This window comes from Hyla sarda, chromosome 2, assembly GCF_029499605.1.
Source record: "Hyla sarda isolate aHylSar1 chromosome 2, aHylSar1.hap1, whole genome shotgun sequence".
NCBI lineage: Eukaryota > Metazoa > Chordata > Amphibia > Anura > Hylidae > Hyla > Hyla sarda.
The window spans coordinates 208,623,392-208,637,507 of NC_079190.1; the positions used below are offsets into that span (position 1 = coordinate 208,623,392).

General features: G+C 39.9%; 1 protein-coding gene across 6 annotated transcripts in view; it reads left to right on the top strand.

The window, feature by feature from the left end:
* Positions 1–14,116, top strand: part of GPM6B (glycoprotein M6B) — a 148,647-nt gene that overhangs the window by 124,564 nt on the left and 9,967 nt on the right. For all 6 annotated transcript variants that reach the window (XM_056556262.1, XM_056556259.1, XM_056556257.1 and 3 more), the window contains one exon: positions 11,896–12,082. In XM_056556262.1, the coding sequence (XP_056412237.1) occupies positions 11,896–12,082 (187 nt within the window). The remainder of the gene's footprint in view (positions 1–11,895; positions 12,083–14,116) is intronic.

The following is a 14,116-nucleotide window of genomic DNA, read 5'->3' on the forward strand; positions in this document are numbered from 1 at the left end:
CAACGGACAACTGGTCGCGCAAAAAACAAGCCCTCATACTAGTCTGTGGATGAAAATATAAAAGTTATGATTTTTTGAGTCCTTAAGGTCCAAATGAGCTGAGTCCTTAAGGGGTTAAAGGGCTACTCCGCTGCTCAGCATTTGGAACAAACTGTTCCGAATGCTGAAGCCAGTGCCGGGAGCTCGTAACGTCATATCCCCTCATGACATCACGCCCCGCCCCTTCAATGCAAGTCTATGGGAGGGGGCGTGACAGGCATCACGCCCCCTCCCATAGACTTGCATTGAGGGGGCAGGGTGTGGTGGCATGAGGGGGCGTGGCTAGGACGTCATGCCGGCTCCAGCGTTTGGAAGTTTGTTCCAAACGCTGAGCAGCGGAGTACCCCTTTTTCTCTTGGTCTTTTTTTTTTTTTTTTTTTTTTTTTACAGTCAAGTTAATCCCCACTATATGCAGTAGTGCTGAATGCTGAGGCTGTTAATAGCGTCGATATGATTGATGTTTGTAGCTGTAGTTTGTATTACAATAAAATGTATGTGTACTGTAGGCATTCTTGCCCTTTCTTTTGTGCATCTGTGGCCTTCTAATCTGCATTTTGGAATATGTTGCCACTATATAAATAGAGGGTATTATTATTGTTATGTGGCTCCCCTACTTTTTCATCCAATTAGGTCAGAGGTTTTCAACCATGAACTACACACATTGTGTGTGCAGGCAGAGAACAAGGTCTATTGTCCTGTAATATGCATTATTTTATGAAGTGGTAATGAATGGTACAGTGACCCACTTACAGAATATAAAATATTAGTCACAATTTCCCTTTACAAATAAAGGAAAAACCTATTCTGCATATATCCCTCAAGTTAATAATTCAGAAAAACCCTGCAATTTAAGGCCTTGGTCCTGAAAGCAGATTTTATACCATTTGCTAGACACCAGATGGCTGTATTAAAGGCAAGGGTATCAGCAAATGGTAAAATATCTAATCTGGGGCTTTTGAAGACTATAGAGCAGTATAAGCCATGCTTGCTGGGATACCTAAAATTGCGTATGTGTGACTTCTGTGTATTCAGGCTTTGTTCAACTGTACAAAATCTTAATTTGAGCCCCTGCCATATACATAGTTCTCTAGTTATGGCGAGTCATGAAAACCTAATTAAAAACCGATTTTTTTCTTTATTTTTATAACTTTTCCCTCCATAGATATGTCGCCCTATAAAAAAATAATGACTGAAATCTTACAATTTTCACAGGGGTCATTAAAGGGGTACTCCGGTTAAAATGAATTATTTTTAAATCAACTGGTGGCAGAAAGTTAAACAGATTTGTAAATTACTTCAGTTAAAAAATCTTAATCCTCCCAGTTCTGCTGTATAATCCACGGGAAGTTCTTTTCTTTTTAAATTAATTTTCTGTCTGACCACAGTGCTCTCTGCTGACACCTGTCTGTCTGTCTCAGGAACTGTCAAGAGCAGGAGAAAATCCCCATAGCAAACTTATCCTGCTCTTGACAGTTCCCGAGACAGACAGACAGGTGTCAGCAGAGAGCACTTGTGGTCATACAGAAAAGAAATTTAAAAAGAAAAGAACTTCCTGTAGAGCAGGGGTCTCAAACTGGTGGCCTTCCAGATGTTGCAAAACTTCAACTCCAAGCATGCCTGGAAATGCCTAGACAGCCATTTGCTGCAACTAATGGCTGTCAGGAATGCTGGGAGATTATGGTAAGTTTAGCAACATCTGGAGGGCCAAAAGTTTGAGACCCCTGCTGTAGAGCATACAGCAGCTGATAAGAACTGGAAGGGTTAAGATTTTTTAATAGAAGTAATTTACAAATCTGGTTAACTTTCTGGCACCAGTTGATTAAAAAAAATATATATAAATTTCACTGGAGTACCCCTTTAAGCCTCCTAATAGACATTCACTTCCTGTGCTGTAGAGATCACTTTTCAGAAGTCTCCTCAATATCCTCACAAGCAGAATTACAATAAAAAGTAACAACCATGGATAGATAGCAGAGAATCCACCACTGGCAGTAGGTGATGGGCACAGCTTCCTTCTTCCCCTTTCCTGCACAGTGACAGGATACCTAGAATACTATCTAAAATTGTTTCCAGGTTTGACATTTTTATAGTCATGTAGCTGCTGTAAAGCATAGGTATAATGCAGTTAAAGGGGTTATTCAGGATTAAGAAGACAGAGCTGAGAAAAATAAAAAGCACCACACCTGCCCTCAGTTTGTATGCGGTATTGCAGCTTGGCTCCATTGAGGTGATTGGAGATAAAATGGAATACCACACACAACCTGAGTACTCTGTTTAGCTACTGGATTACCATTTTAATAGCCGTGCAGGCAAAATGGTTGCCTTCATGATCTTGTACAGATTATAGAATAAAAAAAAAATTGAATCTACTACTTCTAAATCTTAGAAAATATGAACAGATTTAAAAAAAAAAAAAGGTTAGGGTTTGGTTTTAATTAATAAAAACATATTACTGATACATTTTCTTTGATGTACAATAATGTTGCTGTCAGATTTTTTTTTCAAATTTACTAGAAAAATTCAGTCAATCCCATGCAAATGTCTTGGGAGGCTAAAGGCCTTTGCTTAGGTTTCCTTGGCAATTACACAAATTACTGATCTAACATAAAGCAATGTTTGTTTAATAGCCGAACATTTATGCTTCATGAAATACACCTCAAACAAATGAATGGAACTTATTTCACATGATCCCATATCAAGCAGATCCCATATCAAGAGTTAACAATTCTGCAAGCCCCTTGTAATTTGCATTTTTTTTTTTTTTTTTTTTTAACTTTTTTTAAACCATCAACAAAAATTTGACAATGCAAATTCATCTACAGGTAAAAGAGAAAGGTCTTAGAGACCTTAACAAGTGATGGGATTCGGCTAACTGAAATACAGGATGGCCCCAGAAAGTGAGCTACGAATTGAAAAATGTATTATAAAACACTTTAAAGATAGTATTCTAAAATATTTGGCAAAAGATGTTGGTTGTTCCTAGTCAGCGGAGTGTGAGATTGAGTGCAAGTATAAAGAAAACAGGAAGGTTATAAAGGAAAAACATATCGGTACACCAAGGAAGGAATCAAAGTGTCGGGAAAGAAAATTCAAAGCTCTGCAACAGAACAAAAACAAATGAGAGAAAACGGGAGTCAATGTTTCTGACAGAACTGTGAGAAATCGACTGAATAAAAAGGGATTTACACATAGAAAAGCCAAGTTAAAAACAAGCACTTAAGCTGAGAAAAATAGACTAAAGAAAGCAAATATGGATGATTGGATGAAAGTCATGAATCGCCAATAAGCTTTGGTCAAAGATGACGTTTATATTAAACGCATAAAAATTATACCGAAGTTAAACAATCACATTAACCACACATTTTTGATATTAGTTATGGTCAAGGAAGATGTCAATCATTACCTTTACAGTCAATATACATAAAAATGGGATATTTTTTTTTTCCATTGGTGGAAAAAGGTTTGCTAAATTGATTTTTCAGGATGAAAATGCATCTTGTCAGAGCATAGAATGTCAAGTTTTTCTTCAGGAAAGGCATAATAACTTTAACTCAATGGCCAGTAAAAATGCGGATCTTAAAATGACTGTTAAATGTAAAATCTATGGTCAACTTCCTGCTAGAATAGAATTTAGTTTATTATTAGCGATATTCAGGCCGGAATAAAAATAAAGTCAAGCAGGAGCAGCAAAGTCATATATTAATTACTATTTAATCTCTCTTCACAATATGTATATCACCCTGGATTTATTTCTGCTTTAAAATAAGTAAAGTAATCATTGGTAATAGATGTTATAAATTCCAAGCTGTCCACTGCATGTGCTACTAATAGTTACAGACATTATTGGATAGCTGTTAGGTTAGCTAACCAAGCTGTATCTTTCCTGGAGCTGATGGTGGTTGTGAAACTTATAAAAGCACCTTTTTTATTTTTCAACCAAGTGTGAAGGAGGCAGAGGCTTTCTCACTTGCCCTCACCTCCCAGTCTCTTCTTATAGGGCTTCATACATGTATTGAGGAAGAGCTTGGCGGTGAGAGAAAAAGAGAGAGCCTGCCAGACTGTGGCACTTAGGCAGTTTGGCCCCACCTCTTTGAAACTTGGCTTAGAAGTAAAGAGGTTTTTTTTTTGTTTTGTTTTTTTTATTAAGTTTGGTAGCCAACATCACCTCTAGGAAACAGATACCCAACAAAAAGCTGACCGGTTCCCTTTAAGGTCAATTTTATGTGCTGGATTTTCTATTTGACTCAAAGAAGCCATGTCTAAGGGCTCCCATCAGGGCCACCATCAGGGCAGTATAGCTGGTACTGATGTTAGAGGCCCTGCCACAATTAGAAAGAAAATGGTGCACCACTTCTTTTTTTTTTTTTTCCGCCATTTCCTGCCCCGGATTATTTAAAAAAGAAACCCCCCTTTAGAGTACGTTCACACGCACAGGATCCTGCAAAGATTTCAATGCAAACTAAATGAGCACAGCTTCTAATCTGCAGTAAAAAATGATTTACTTGTGAATGTACCCTATAGGTTGTTCTCTTGCCTTCTCCCACTAAGCCCATTTTATTTTGTCTTCCCCTTCCCTCCTACCCTCTTAGAGCAAATGCCATGTTGTGCTTCTTCCCTTCCCTTTAAAGTACTAATGTCCTTTCCATTGACACACTCCTGACACTTTTCATTGCCTCAGACTCCTCCCCCCAGAGTTGACTACCCCTGCCCTCCCTCTTCTCGTAATGAGGAGTGAGCAGCGGCCCAGAACTTCTTGGCTGTAAGGGGCATCCTGGTTTTCTCCCAAAATGTGTAGGCAGATTTGTAATGGTTAGAAACTGTAAAGAGACAGCGTTCCTTAAAATGTGTAATTGTAACCATGTTTGAAATGTGTGTATACTTGCTTATAAACAATATAAATGGATAAAAAAAGTTCCCCTTGTACCATATGGAAGATATTCCCTTTTAACAAGCTGAGCTGACCCACATCTGTCTCTAGATTGACCAATAGCTTAGCTGCTCGCTTTGTCTCTTTTCTCATCTCGCTAACTTTCCAGTCATATCAGTTAATCCGCTATTGTGTGCTGGTAATCTATGGATTATATCAGTCCGAAATGCCGCTCAGTGATTTATAGTATTTAATGCTTGGACTTGATGCAGCGTTTCTTTTTTAATTAAAATGTAATTTCCTTGGATTTCATTGGGATGAATTCATGTGCTATTATCTGAGCCTGTCCTCCTGGATGGTCGCTAAGTCTACGAACTTAAGTGACACCGGTTCCCTAGGCCCACCCTATTATTAGACATGGTATATTGGGAGCTTCAGAGCGGTTTGTCTCCCAGATGATGACTACAGTAGATGCTTTTGGTTGCTAGGTAAATATATTCCTAATTGTGGTAAAATAATTGCATTGTGCAATGTCTTAAAAAGAACATAATGTTCCACTGTCAACTCTTCCTCCATTGCTACCAACTAAGGGTTTAGTGATCCTTTAGGCATAGAATCTTTGAACCATTGCAGTGTTTGGACTTTAAGCTATCGCCACCTGCATTGGAAATCTACTTTGTCGATGTTAACTATACATTTCCAGACAGAGGCGTATATTGCAGTGTAGCTTCTAGGCCCCAATGCAAAATCTGGAACAGGGCCCCATGTGCCATTTATAATACTAGTCTCTTACAGGGCAGATGTTCTTTTGAGCCCCCTAAGGCACCAGGGTGGCAGTGGGACTGCTACATCTGCACCCCCTATAGTTAAAGGGTTACTCTGCTGGAAAACTTTATTTTTTTTTTAAATCAACTGGTACCAGAAAGTCCAAACCTACCCTCAACTGTCCAGAGCAGGATAGGTTTGCTATGGGGATTTCCTCCTACTCTGGACAGTTCCTAAAATGGACAGAGGTGTCCGCAGAGAGCACTGTGGTCAGACAGAAAGGAAATTCCTCTGTAGTATACAGCACCTGATAAGTACTGGAAGGATTAAGATTTTTTAATAGAAGTGATTTACAAATCTGTTTAACTTTCTGGCACCAGTTGATTTAAAAAAAAATGTTTTCCAGCAGAGTACCCCTACCCACTACAGAAAACTTTTTCTGTAGTGTGTCATAGTGAAGGCAGGTGGGCACACTCCTTGAAGCAGACTTTTACCAAAGGGCATATCATGACACAGCAGGTGGTGTTGATAAAAATACCAAAAATAATTTTGTAGCTCTTTGCTTAACTTTCTTAGTTATCATTCACAATTATGTGAGTCTGAAATATCCAGTCCCTGAGAAAAGCCTTTAAGATGGTAAAACAGCTGGTTAATGCTGGTGGAATACTTAGTAACACCCTACCAAAAAGTAGAACCATGTGTCTAAAGCAACATGTGTTTTGTATTTGACTGCACTAAAATGTTAAGCGGTTCTGTATAGACAATGGTAAAGTTTTCTTAAAGTGCATGGGAATGAACTCTGCAACAACTGGAGAGGACATCTTTGCTGCCATTGGCTATGCAATGCTTCCCATGGTAAAATATTTGCTTTAGCTAACTGATATTTACATGACCCATGTAGGGGCAGTCACTGTTCAGCTGTAATGGATGTATAGAAACCTTGTAGGAAGACTGGGGACATGTATTCTATATACTGATAGAAAGCTGTCCTATGGGATCTGCAGCTGCTTTGTCTACATCATTGTATCCTGCTGCTATTGAAGCTTTTCCTAAATGGTTTTCTAAAGCATTTTTGCTATAAATTAAGTTATGAGATGTTTATAAAATTTGCTTATCCTTTATTTTACTTAGAAGAAGCTGTTGCTTCTTTAGAACTAATAAACTGCTATCTCCTCGGTTTCATGTCTTTTTCATGTTGTTCTTAATAAGCAGAGTATTCCAAAAAGGTTTATATTAGGGAAGGGTGTATATGGAAAGTGTTTAATCCAGATATTATAGGCCAATTGTATTCCTATAGGACAGCATATCAGTCACTCAGCAAAAGTATACAATGGCTGACATTTTATTCCATGGACAGAATTGAAAACTCAAGGTCAGTAGCGCTTGTGTATGTTGTCAATGTTTACAGCCTAATGGGCAACATAGACAGGTCCCTATTGATCTAGTTTTCACAGACAGTACTTGAAAAAAAGAAAATAAATAAAACAATGGTGTATACATCAGGGTCCGCCTCAGAGTTGCATGTTGTCTGAGTTTAGGGACCCTCTTACATTGTAAATTCAATACATTATCGACTGTCCCTTGACCTTCTACGGCTCCATAGTCAGAGGTTACAAAAAAAAGGTCCGTTTGCTCCTATTTTCCAGAACCTGAACCACTGCTGCCCAATGGGTATTGTCTGGTACTGCATTTTAGCTAAGATGTATAAATGCTGGGGAAAATGTATAATTTCATGCATAAATTCTGTTGTATTTATAACAAATAAGAACCATTTATGACTTGCATACATGTCAACTTATCAAAGTGGCACACGATGTACAATAGATTTAAATCTGAAAAGAATGTGTCTAATGTGTACAGTGATTTCTTTAACCGGTTTACGTATATGTTAGCTTCTAAGTATTTTCTTGGCTGGAATCAACTTTTGCATAAAATTGCACCTTTTCAAAAAGTCACATTTCCTATATCTGGTGCCCAAGGCTAGTGCTGGACAATATACCGGTTCATAACAAATACAGTTTTTTTTTAATTCTGTACGATATGAATTTTTCCTATATCGCAATACCGGTGGGCCCATCCACCCCCCCCCTTCGAATGAATGAATTATCAGCCACAGCGCTGTCCCCACATCGGGGAACTAATCCTATGTGACCCGCAGCCACTGCTCCCTCCATCCTCCTGTGAGCCGCCAGCGCTTTAAATGATTTGCGTGCCGCGGCGGAAATGATTAATGAAGGAAATCTGTACTGATTAGTTTTACATAGTCCTGTGCCCGGGCTGCAAAAATAAACAAAATAAACTTTGACCTACCTTTCCCCATTGATCCGGTATTGGCCTCACTGTTATCCATTGCAATCGTCATGCTGCTTCCTGGGGACGGGAACGTCACAGAGCTGTCAGCGTATCACCGGCCGCAGCGATGTCCCGCCTCGGCCGGTGATAGGCTGAACGCACTGTCATGTAAGGAGCCGGCCGGCTCCTTACATGACAGTGCGCTCAGCCTATCACCGGCTGAGGCGGGACATCACTGTGGCCGGTGAAACGCTGACGGCTCTGTGACATTCCCGTCCCCAGGAAGCAGCATGAAGATTGCAACAGAGAACAGTGAGTCCGATACCGGGGGAACGTAGGAAGGTGAGTCAAAGTTTATTTTGTTTGTTTTTTGCAGGCCCGGGCACAGGAATTTGTAAAATGAATCAGTACAGATTTCCTTCATTAATCATTTCCAGCGCCGCGGCACACAACTCATTCATTTAAAGCACCGTCTGCTCACAGGAGGACTGGGGGAGCAGCGCCCGCAGGTCACACATGGTTAGTTCCCCAGCGTTGGGGGGGGGGGGGGGGGAATACCATTAAATACCGTGGAACTGCCATAACTTACAAAAATACCATGATATGCATTTTTGGTCATACTGCCCAGCACTACCCAAGGCTTTCTGATGCAAATGGGTAGTAAAGGCTACTACATTTTATCTGGTCCCACAGAAGAGCTACTTTACAACAAAATACTAACATATATACACAAAAGTCGCAAAACTTTTAATAACTAACAGACTTGCACAAAATTTGCTACAATATCACTTCTGACCTTGATTGTACAGCTTTGATAAATTTCCTCCATTGTTTATATATTTTTCTATACCTCAGTATAAACACACACAATTGTTTTACAAAGGGGTAAGGTTTTTGATTGTTATTATATATATATACATATTTGACTTAAAGGTTTAAATGCGGTTTTATTACTTTACGCCACTTCAGTTTCTGTAGGTCTCATTGGTATTACTGTTAAAATACTTTATTTTTATTGTTTACTAGCTGAGTACACGGTGGTTCCTTCCTAATCCTTGTTGGGAAGGAAAATCGACAAAGGAGAAAGCTTTTGACTTCATATCCCAACCCCATTTCCTGTCCTCCTATCAAGTCACCCTAGCCCGACCTCATAGCCCATCCCCCTATTCTGTCCCCCTATCCCGTCCTCATATACCGACCTCCTATCCAGCCCTCATATCCTGTCCTCAGGTGGGACTGATTTGTGATGAAGATATTGTAAGCTGAAAATAGAAGGAGACATTGCTTTGTGGGACTGGGTGTGATTTGCAAGCCAGACTGATGTGCAAAAAGGGTAGAGAATAAAAGATCTTAAACAGTGGGCGTGTCTTTGTGAGATGGGATGTGGCTTGCAAGTCGGATTGACACATTCACCAGTAGATGCAGAGTTGAGCTTGTGGAGTAAGGTAACGAAAGTCTGATATACTTGCATGGGACTTGAAACAAAAACCCATCTTTTATATAAGGGTTTGGGTAAGGGTTAATTTAACTATCATATCTTATAAGTAATATGTGTACCAGGTATTATTGAAATATCATCATCCGTACGGAAGTTATGTGGGAACATACATTTCCCATAGATTTCCATGGGTCTTTAAACAGAAACCCTGACCCTCACAAATGGGGGTAGTTAAAATAAAAGATAGTTAATTTAACCCTTAACTACCCCCATTTGTGAGGGTCAGGGTCTTTGTTTAAAGTCCCATACAAGTCTATAGAAAATATGTTACTGCATAACTTCCAAACGGCTAGAGATATTTCGAGAATACTTGGTCAGTTGTTGCTTATATGTCCACTTAAAATATAAGATAGTTAGTTACTTATATGTCCACTTAAGGGTTAAATTAACTATCTTATATTTTAAGTGGACATATAACATGTGACCAAGTATTATCGAAATATCTCCAGCAGTTTGGAAGTTATGCAGTAACATATATTTCCTATAGACTTGTATGGGACTTTAAGCAAAAACCCAGACTGTGGCAAATGGTGGTGAGTATGGGTTAAATCACCTATCCTATGTTTGTTGTTGACATATAAGTAACATGTGTACCAAGGTTCAGGTTAATATCTTTAGCTGTTTGGACGTGATGCTGGAACTAGAGCTGGGCGGTATGACCAAAAATGTGTATCACGGTATTTTTGTAACTTATGGTGGTTCCACAGTCTATAACGGTATTTCTCCCCCCCCCCCCTCTAATTCATTATCAGCCCAGCACTGCGCTGTCCCCATCGGGGAACTAATCACATGTCGCTCGCATGTTGCGGTCCGCCGGCTCTGGAACTCTGTACTGTACCTTGTATACCTATGCCCAGGCTGCAAAAGATAAACAAAATAAACTTTAAATCACCTCCCGTTGGTTCAGTACTGGCCTCACCTGCTTCCTGGGGACAGGAACGTCAGAGAGCCGTCAGCCTATCACCGGCCGCAGTGATGTTCCGCCTCGGCCGATGATAAGTTGAGCCCACTGTCATGTAAGAAGCCGGCTTCTTACATGACAGTGCGCTCAACCTATTACCGGCCGAGGCGGAACATCGCTGCGGCCGGTGAGAGGCTGACAGCTCTCCGACGGGGAAAGTGAGTAAAATTTTATTTTCTTTATCTTTTGCAGCCCGGGCATAGGGATATAACATACAGTACAGAGTTTCAGCGCCGGTGGCCCACAAAAAAGAGGAGGACGAGAAGGGCAGCGCTTGCGGGTGACATGTGATTAGTTCCCAGATGGGGACAGCGCAGCACTGGGCTGATAATTAATTGGAGGGGGGTTGAAGCAGAACAGCGCTCGCGGGTCACATATGATTAGTTCCCCGATGTGGGGACAGTGCAGCGCTGGGTTGATAATTCATTAATTTCCGAGGGGGAGGGACCAACCGGTATTGCGGTATGGGAAAAATTCATATTGTGCATGACAAAAATTTCGGTATTCGGTATGAACCGGTATACTGCCCAGCACTAGCTGGAACATACACACATACATACATACATTGAGTTTTATATATATATATATATATATATATATATATATATATATATATATATATATATATATAATATATATAATATATATATATATATATATATATATTTTAATGTATTGACTGAAATAATTCAATTTATTTTAACAAACCACAACTATACACTTAGTACCATTGTGTTTTGGGCAATAATTGATAGGTCCTGACAAATTCCTCTTCTTGCCCCAAGTTAACTCTTAATGAATCGCATTTCAGGCCTTTTATGGGAGTAACTGTTAAACCTGCTTTTAAGGGAAATCACCATATTGTAACCTCATATATTAGAAGTTATTGCTGGTACTCTTTTATAGTACTTTGGATTTGCTTCTGGAGCTGCTTTGGGATAGATAAATGCATTGTTCTTACAAATCCATTGGGGACTGTCAGATTTACAGTGTGACTATCCCAGAAGAATACCGAGTGCTAGAAGTTCATCTTATGAGACCACCAGGCAGAATATTAATGTCAGGCTGCACACAGTGTCCTGCCACCTTGTTTTGCTTTGTCTGCCACCACTTCTTGTATAATGAATGATTTTGTGCTGATGAAGCCATGCGGACATCTTGTATGCTTGTTTGCTAGATTTATGTGGTGGGAAATGAAAGCTCCTTCTGCTGCTTTACATAAACACAAAAGGCAATTTAAACATGTGGATGACCTGATTCGGAGTATCTGTACTCAGGGACGTCCTATTGGACTTTCTCAAGGATTTTTTTTTTTTTTTTTTTAATATGGGGATTTTTTTTTTATCTCCCTACATTGCATCCTTTTGTACTTATGACCTAGTTTCTTGTTAACAGGGGGAGACTGCAGCTGCTGTATGCACTTGTGCGAAGTATTCACCCACTGTACTGACTCTTTCCTCTCTCCATGTGCAGGTTGCTTTGAATGCTGCATTAAGTGCTTGGGAGGAGTTCCATATGCTTCATTGGTGGCAACCATTCTGTGCTTTTCTGGAGTGGCCCTCTTCTGCGGTTGTGGTCATGTGGCCCTCACTGGCACCGTATCCATCCTTGAACAACACTTCTCCTCAAATGCCAGTGACCATGCTCTTCTTACTGAAGTGTAAGTATGTACACCACATAGCTACAAGCTATGGAGGTCAAATGTTTACATCATAGGCTACAACCAATGTTCTACAGCAATAGTCTTTAATCTTCCTCCAAATGCATGTAAAATTATGCTGAGAGATTCCACTGCATGAATTTAAATATTGGGGTCAATGGGTCTCCTGTTGACCCTTTCACACTGTGAAATTTCAATGGTGGAAAATTCTGCCTTGGAAATGAATCTGCCAAAAGAATGAACATTATTATTCATTTGGTGGAATCCGCAAGCAGAGTCTCTCTCTGTGTTGAAAGGGAAAGTGACACCACATTTGCCCTGTCACTTCCACTAAAACATATAGTGATACCTTTGTCATGTAAGTGCACCATCCTTGGTGCATTGGAGATGGTCACCTAGACCACTCCCATCTCCTGTAGCCCCACCGGACGATCTAGCCAGAGCAGCCTTTTAGCAGTGACATGAAGCCATGTGATGGTCCCACTGAGACACAGTACATGCTCCAGATCTTGCATGGTCTTGGTTCCAAGTCACGGCTTAGAGGCTGCTCAGGCTCACTGGTCGTGTAGAGCTACAGAAGGAGACTGAAGAGGTCTAGGCAGCTACTCCCAGCACACCAAGGAACTGTTGGCACACTTACATTACAAAGGTATGCGTTTTAGCAGTGAAAGTGGTTGGGCTAAGTGATGTCACCGTCCCTTTGTTCGGTGCTTATTTCTGCTGCAAATTGCTGTGGAAATTAGCGTATATTCCGCATAAAGGTGCAAGTCCTTCCTTGGTGTGAACATACCCTAATTGTCAGTAGTATTTCTCAGCTAATGTATAAAAAGTGTTATTAATCAGAAATGTCATTATTCCACTCAGATATTTTTCATATATATAATATATATATGCAATGATTTTTAAGATGCAGTAGACATCATGTGACACATGTCTAACCTCTGTACTCTTTTTTTAATTCTGGTGCACAGAAGTGACAGAACTGTATGACAGCAATCCTGTTACCTCAGGAGACCTTTTAAGCATGTTTAAGCAAGCTGCATGGCTGAGTCATTTTCTTAGATACAAGAAGTGATGCCATGAAGACAAAACTGAACCCCAATATCTTTACAATTAATGTGGAAGGTCCATATTACAGGGACTGTGTAATATAAAGCCATGGCAGCCTAGCTAGCTATACACAACTGCACTACTGTTATAGCTGCAATATCTCAATCCAGTGCTGTGAACACTACAGAAGGCAAACAGTTTCCTAATAGACAGGTTTATTGATACCTATGTGATCCACACCAGGCCTAGCAACGAACATTCTTACTATCTATGGACTTCTTATGTCACCAATGCTCTAAGGTGTTTTGTATTTTTTATTTTTTTTGCTGCAAAACCTTAATAGTATAATGTGAATTGGGACTACTACCTACATGGATACCCTGTTATTCACTTTGTAATGTCATATAAGACTAGAGTTGCACTGAGATTTATTATTGATTTTAAATAGAAAAGAATTAAACCTTTTAGTAGATCATCACAAGAATTAGCCCATTCTCACTTATTTGGTCTAATCCAGTATTTCAGCGTAGGACATGTAGCATGCTATTCCAAAGAGGAACCAAAATTCTGTGCAGTCATTTACCATAGCATTTGAATAGGGTAATTGAAACCAAATTCACATGTATGGGATGATAAATGTTGTTTGACTTGATGCAGAAACCCTTGTTAAGTTTGGAACATTTTAGCAAATTCTTAGTGATATCAGCTGGGAGGAAAAGGGAGTTGTAAACAGCAGATCAGAGAGTAGAGGAGGGAGGAGGCATCCAAGTCCTGAGGAAGTGCAGATCACAGAGGTGGTCAGTGTCAGATTGAACATCGGCAAACTCCTCAGGATGAGAAGTGTGCCTTAGGTAGAGGGTCAGTTCCTCATGGGCTGGAACCAAAACTCTATAGGAATGTAGCTTTGCTAATACATGAGCTAGTTAGGATAGCAGTAGCCTAGATTACACAGATGGCACATCAAGCATGTATTATTGGGAGAGA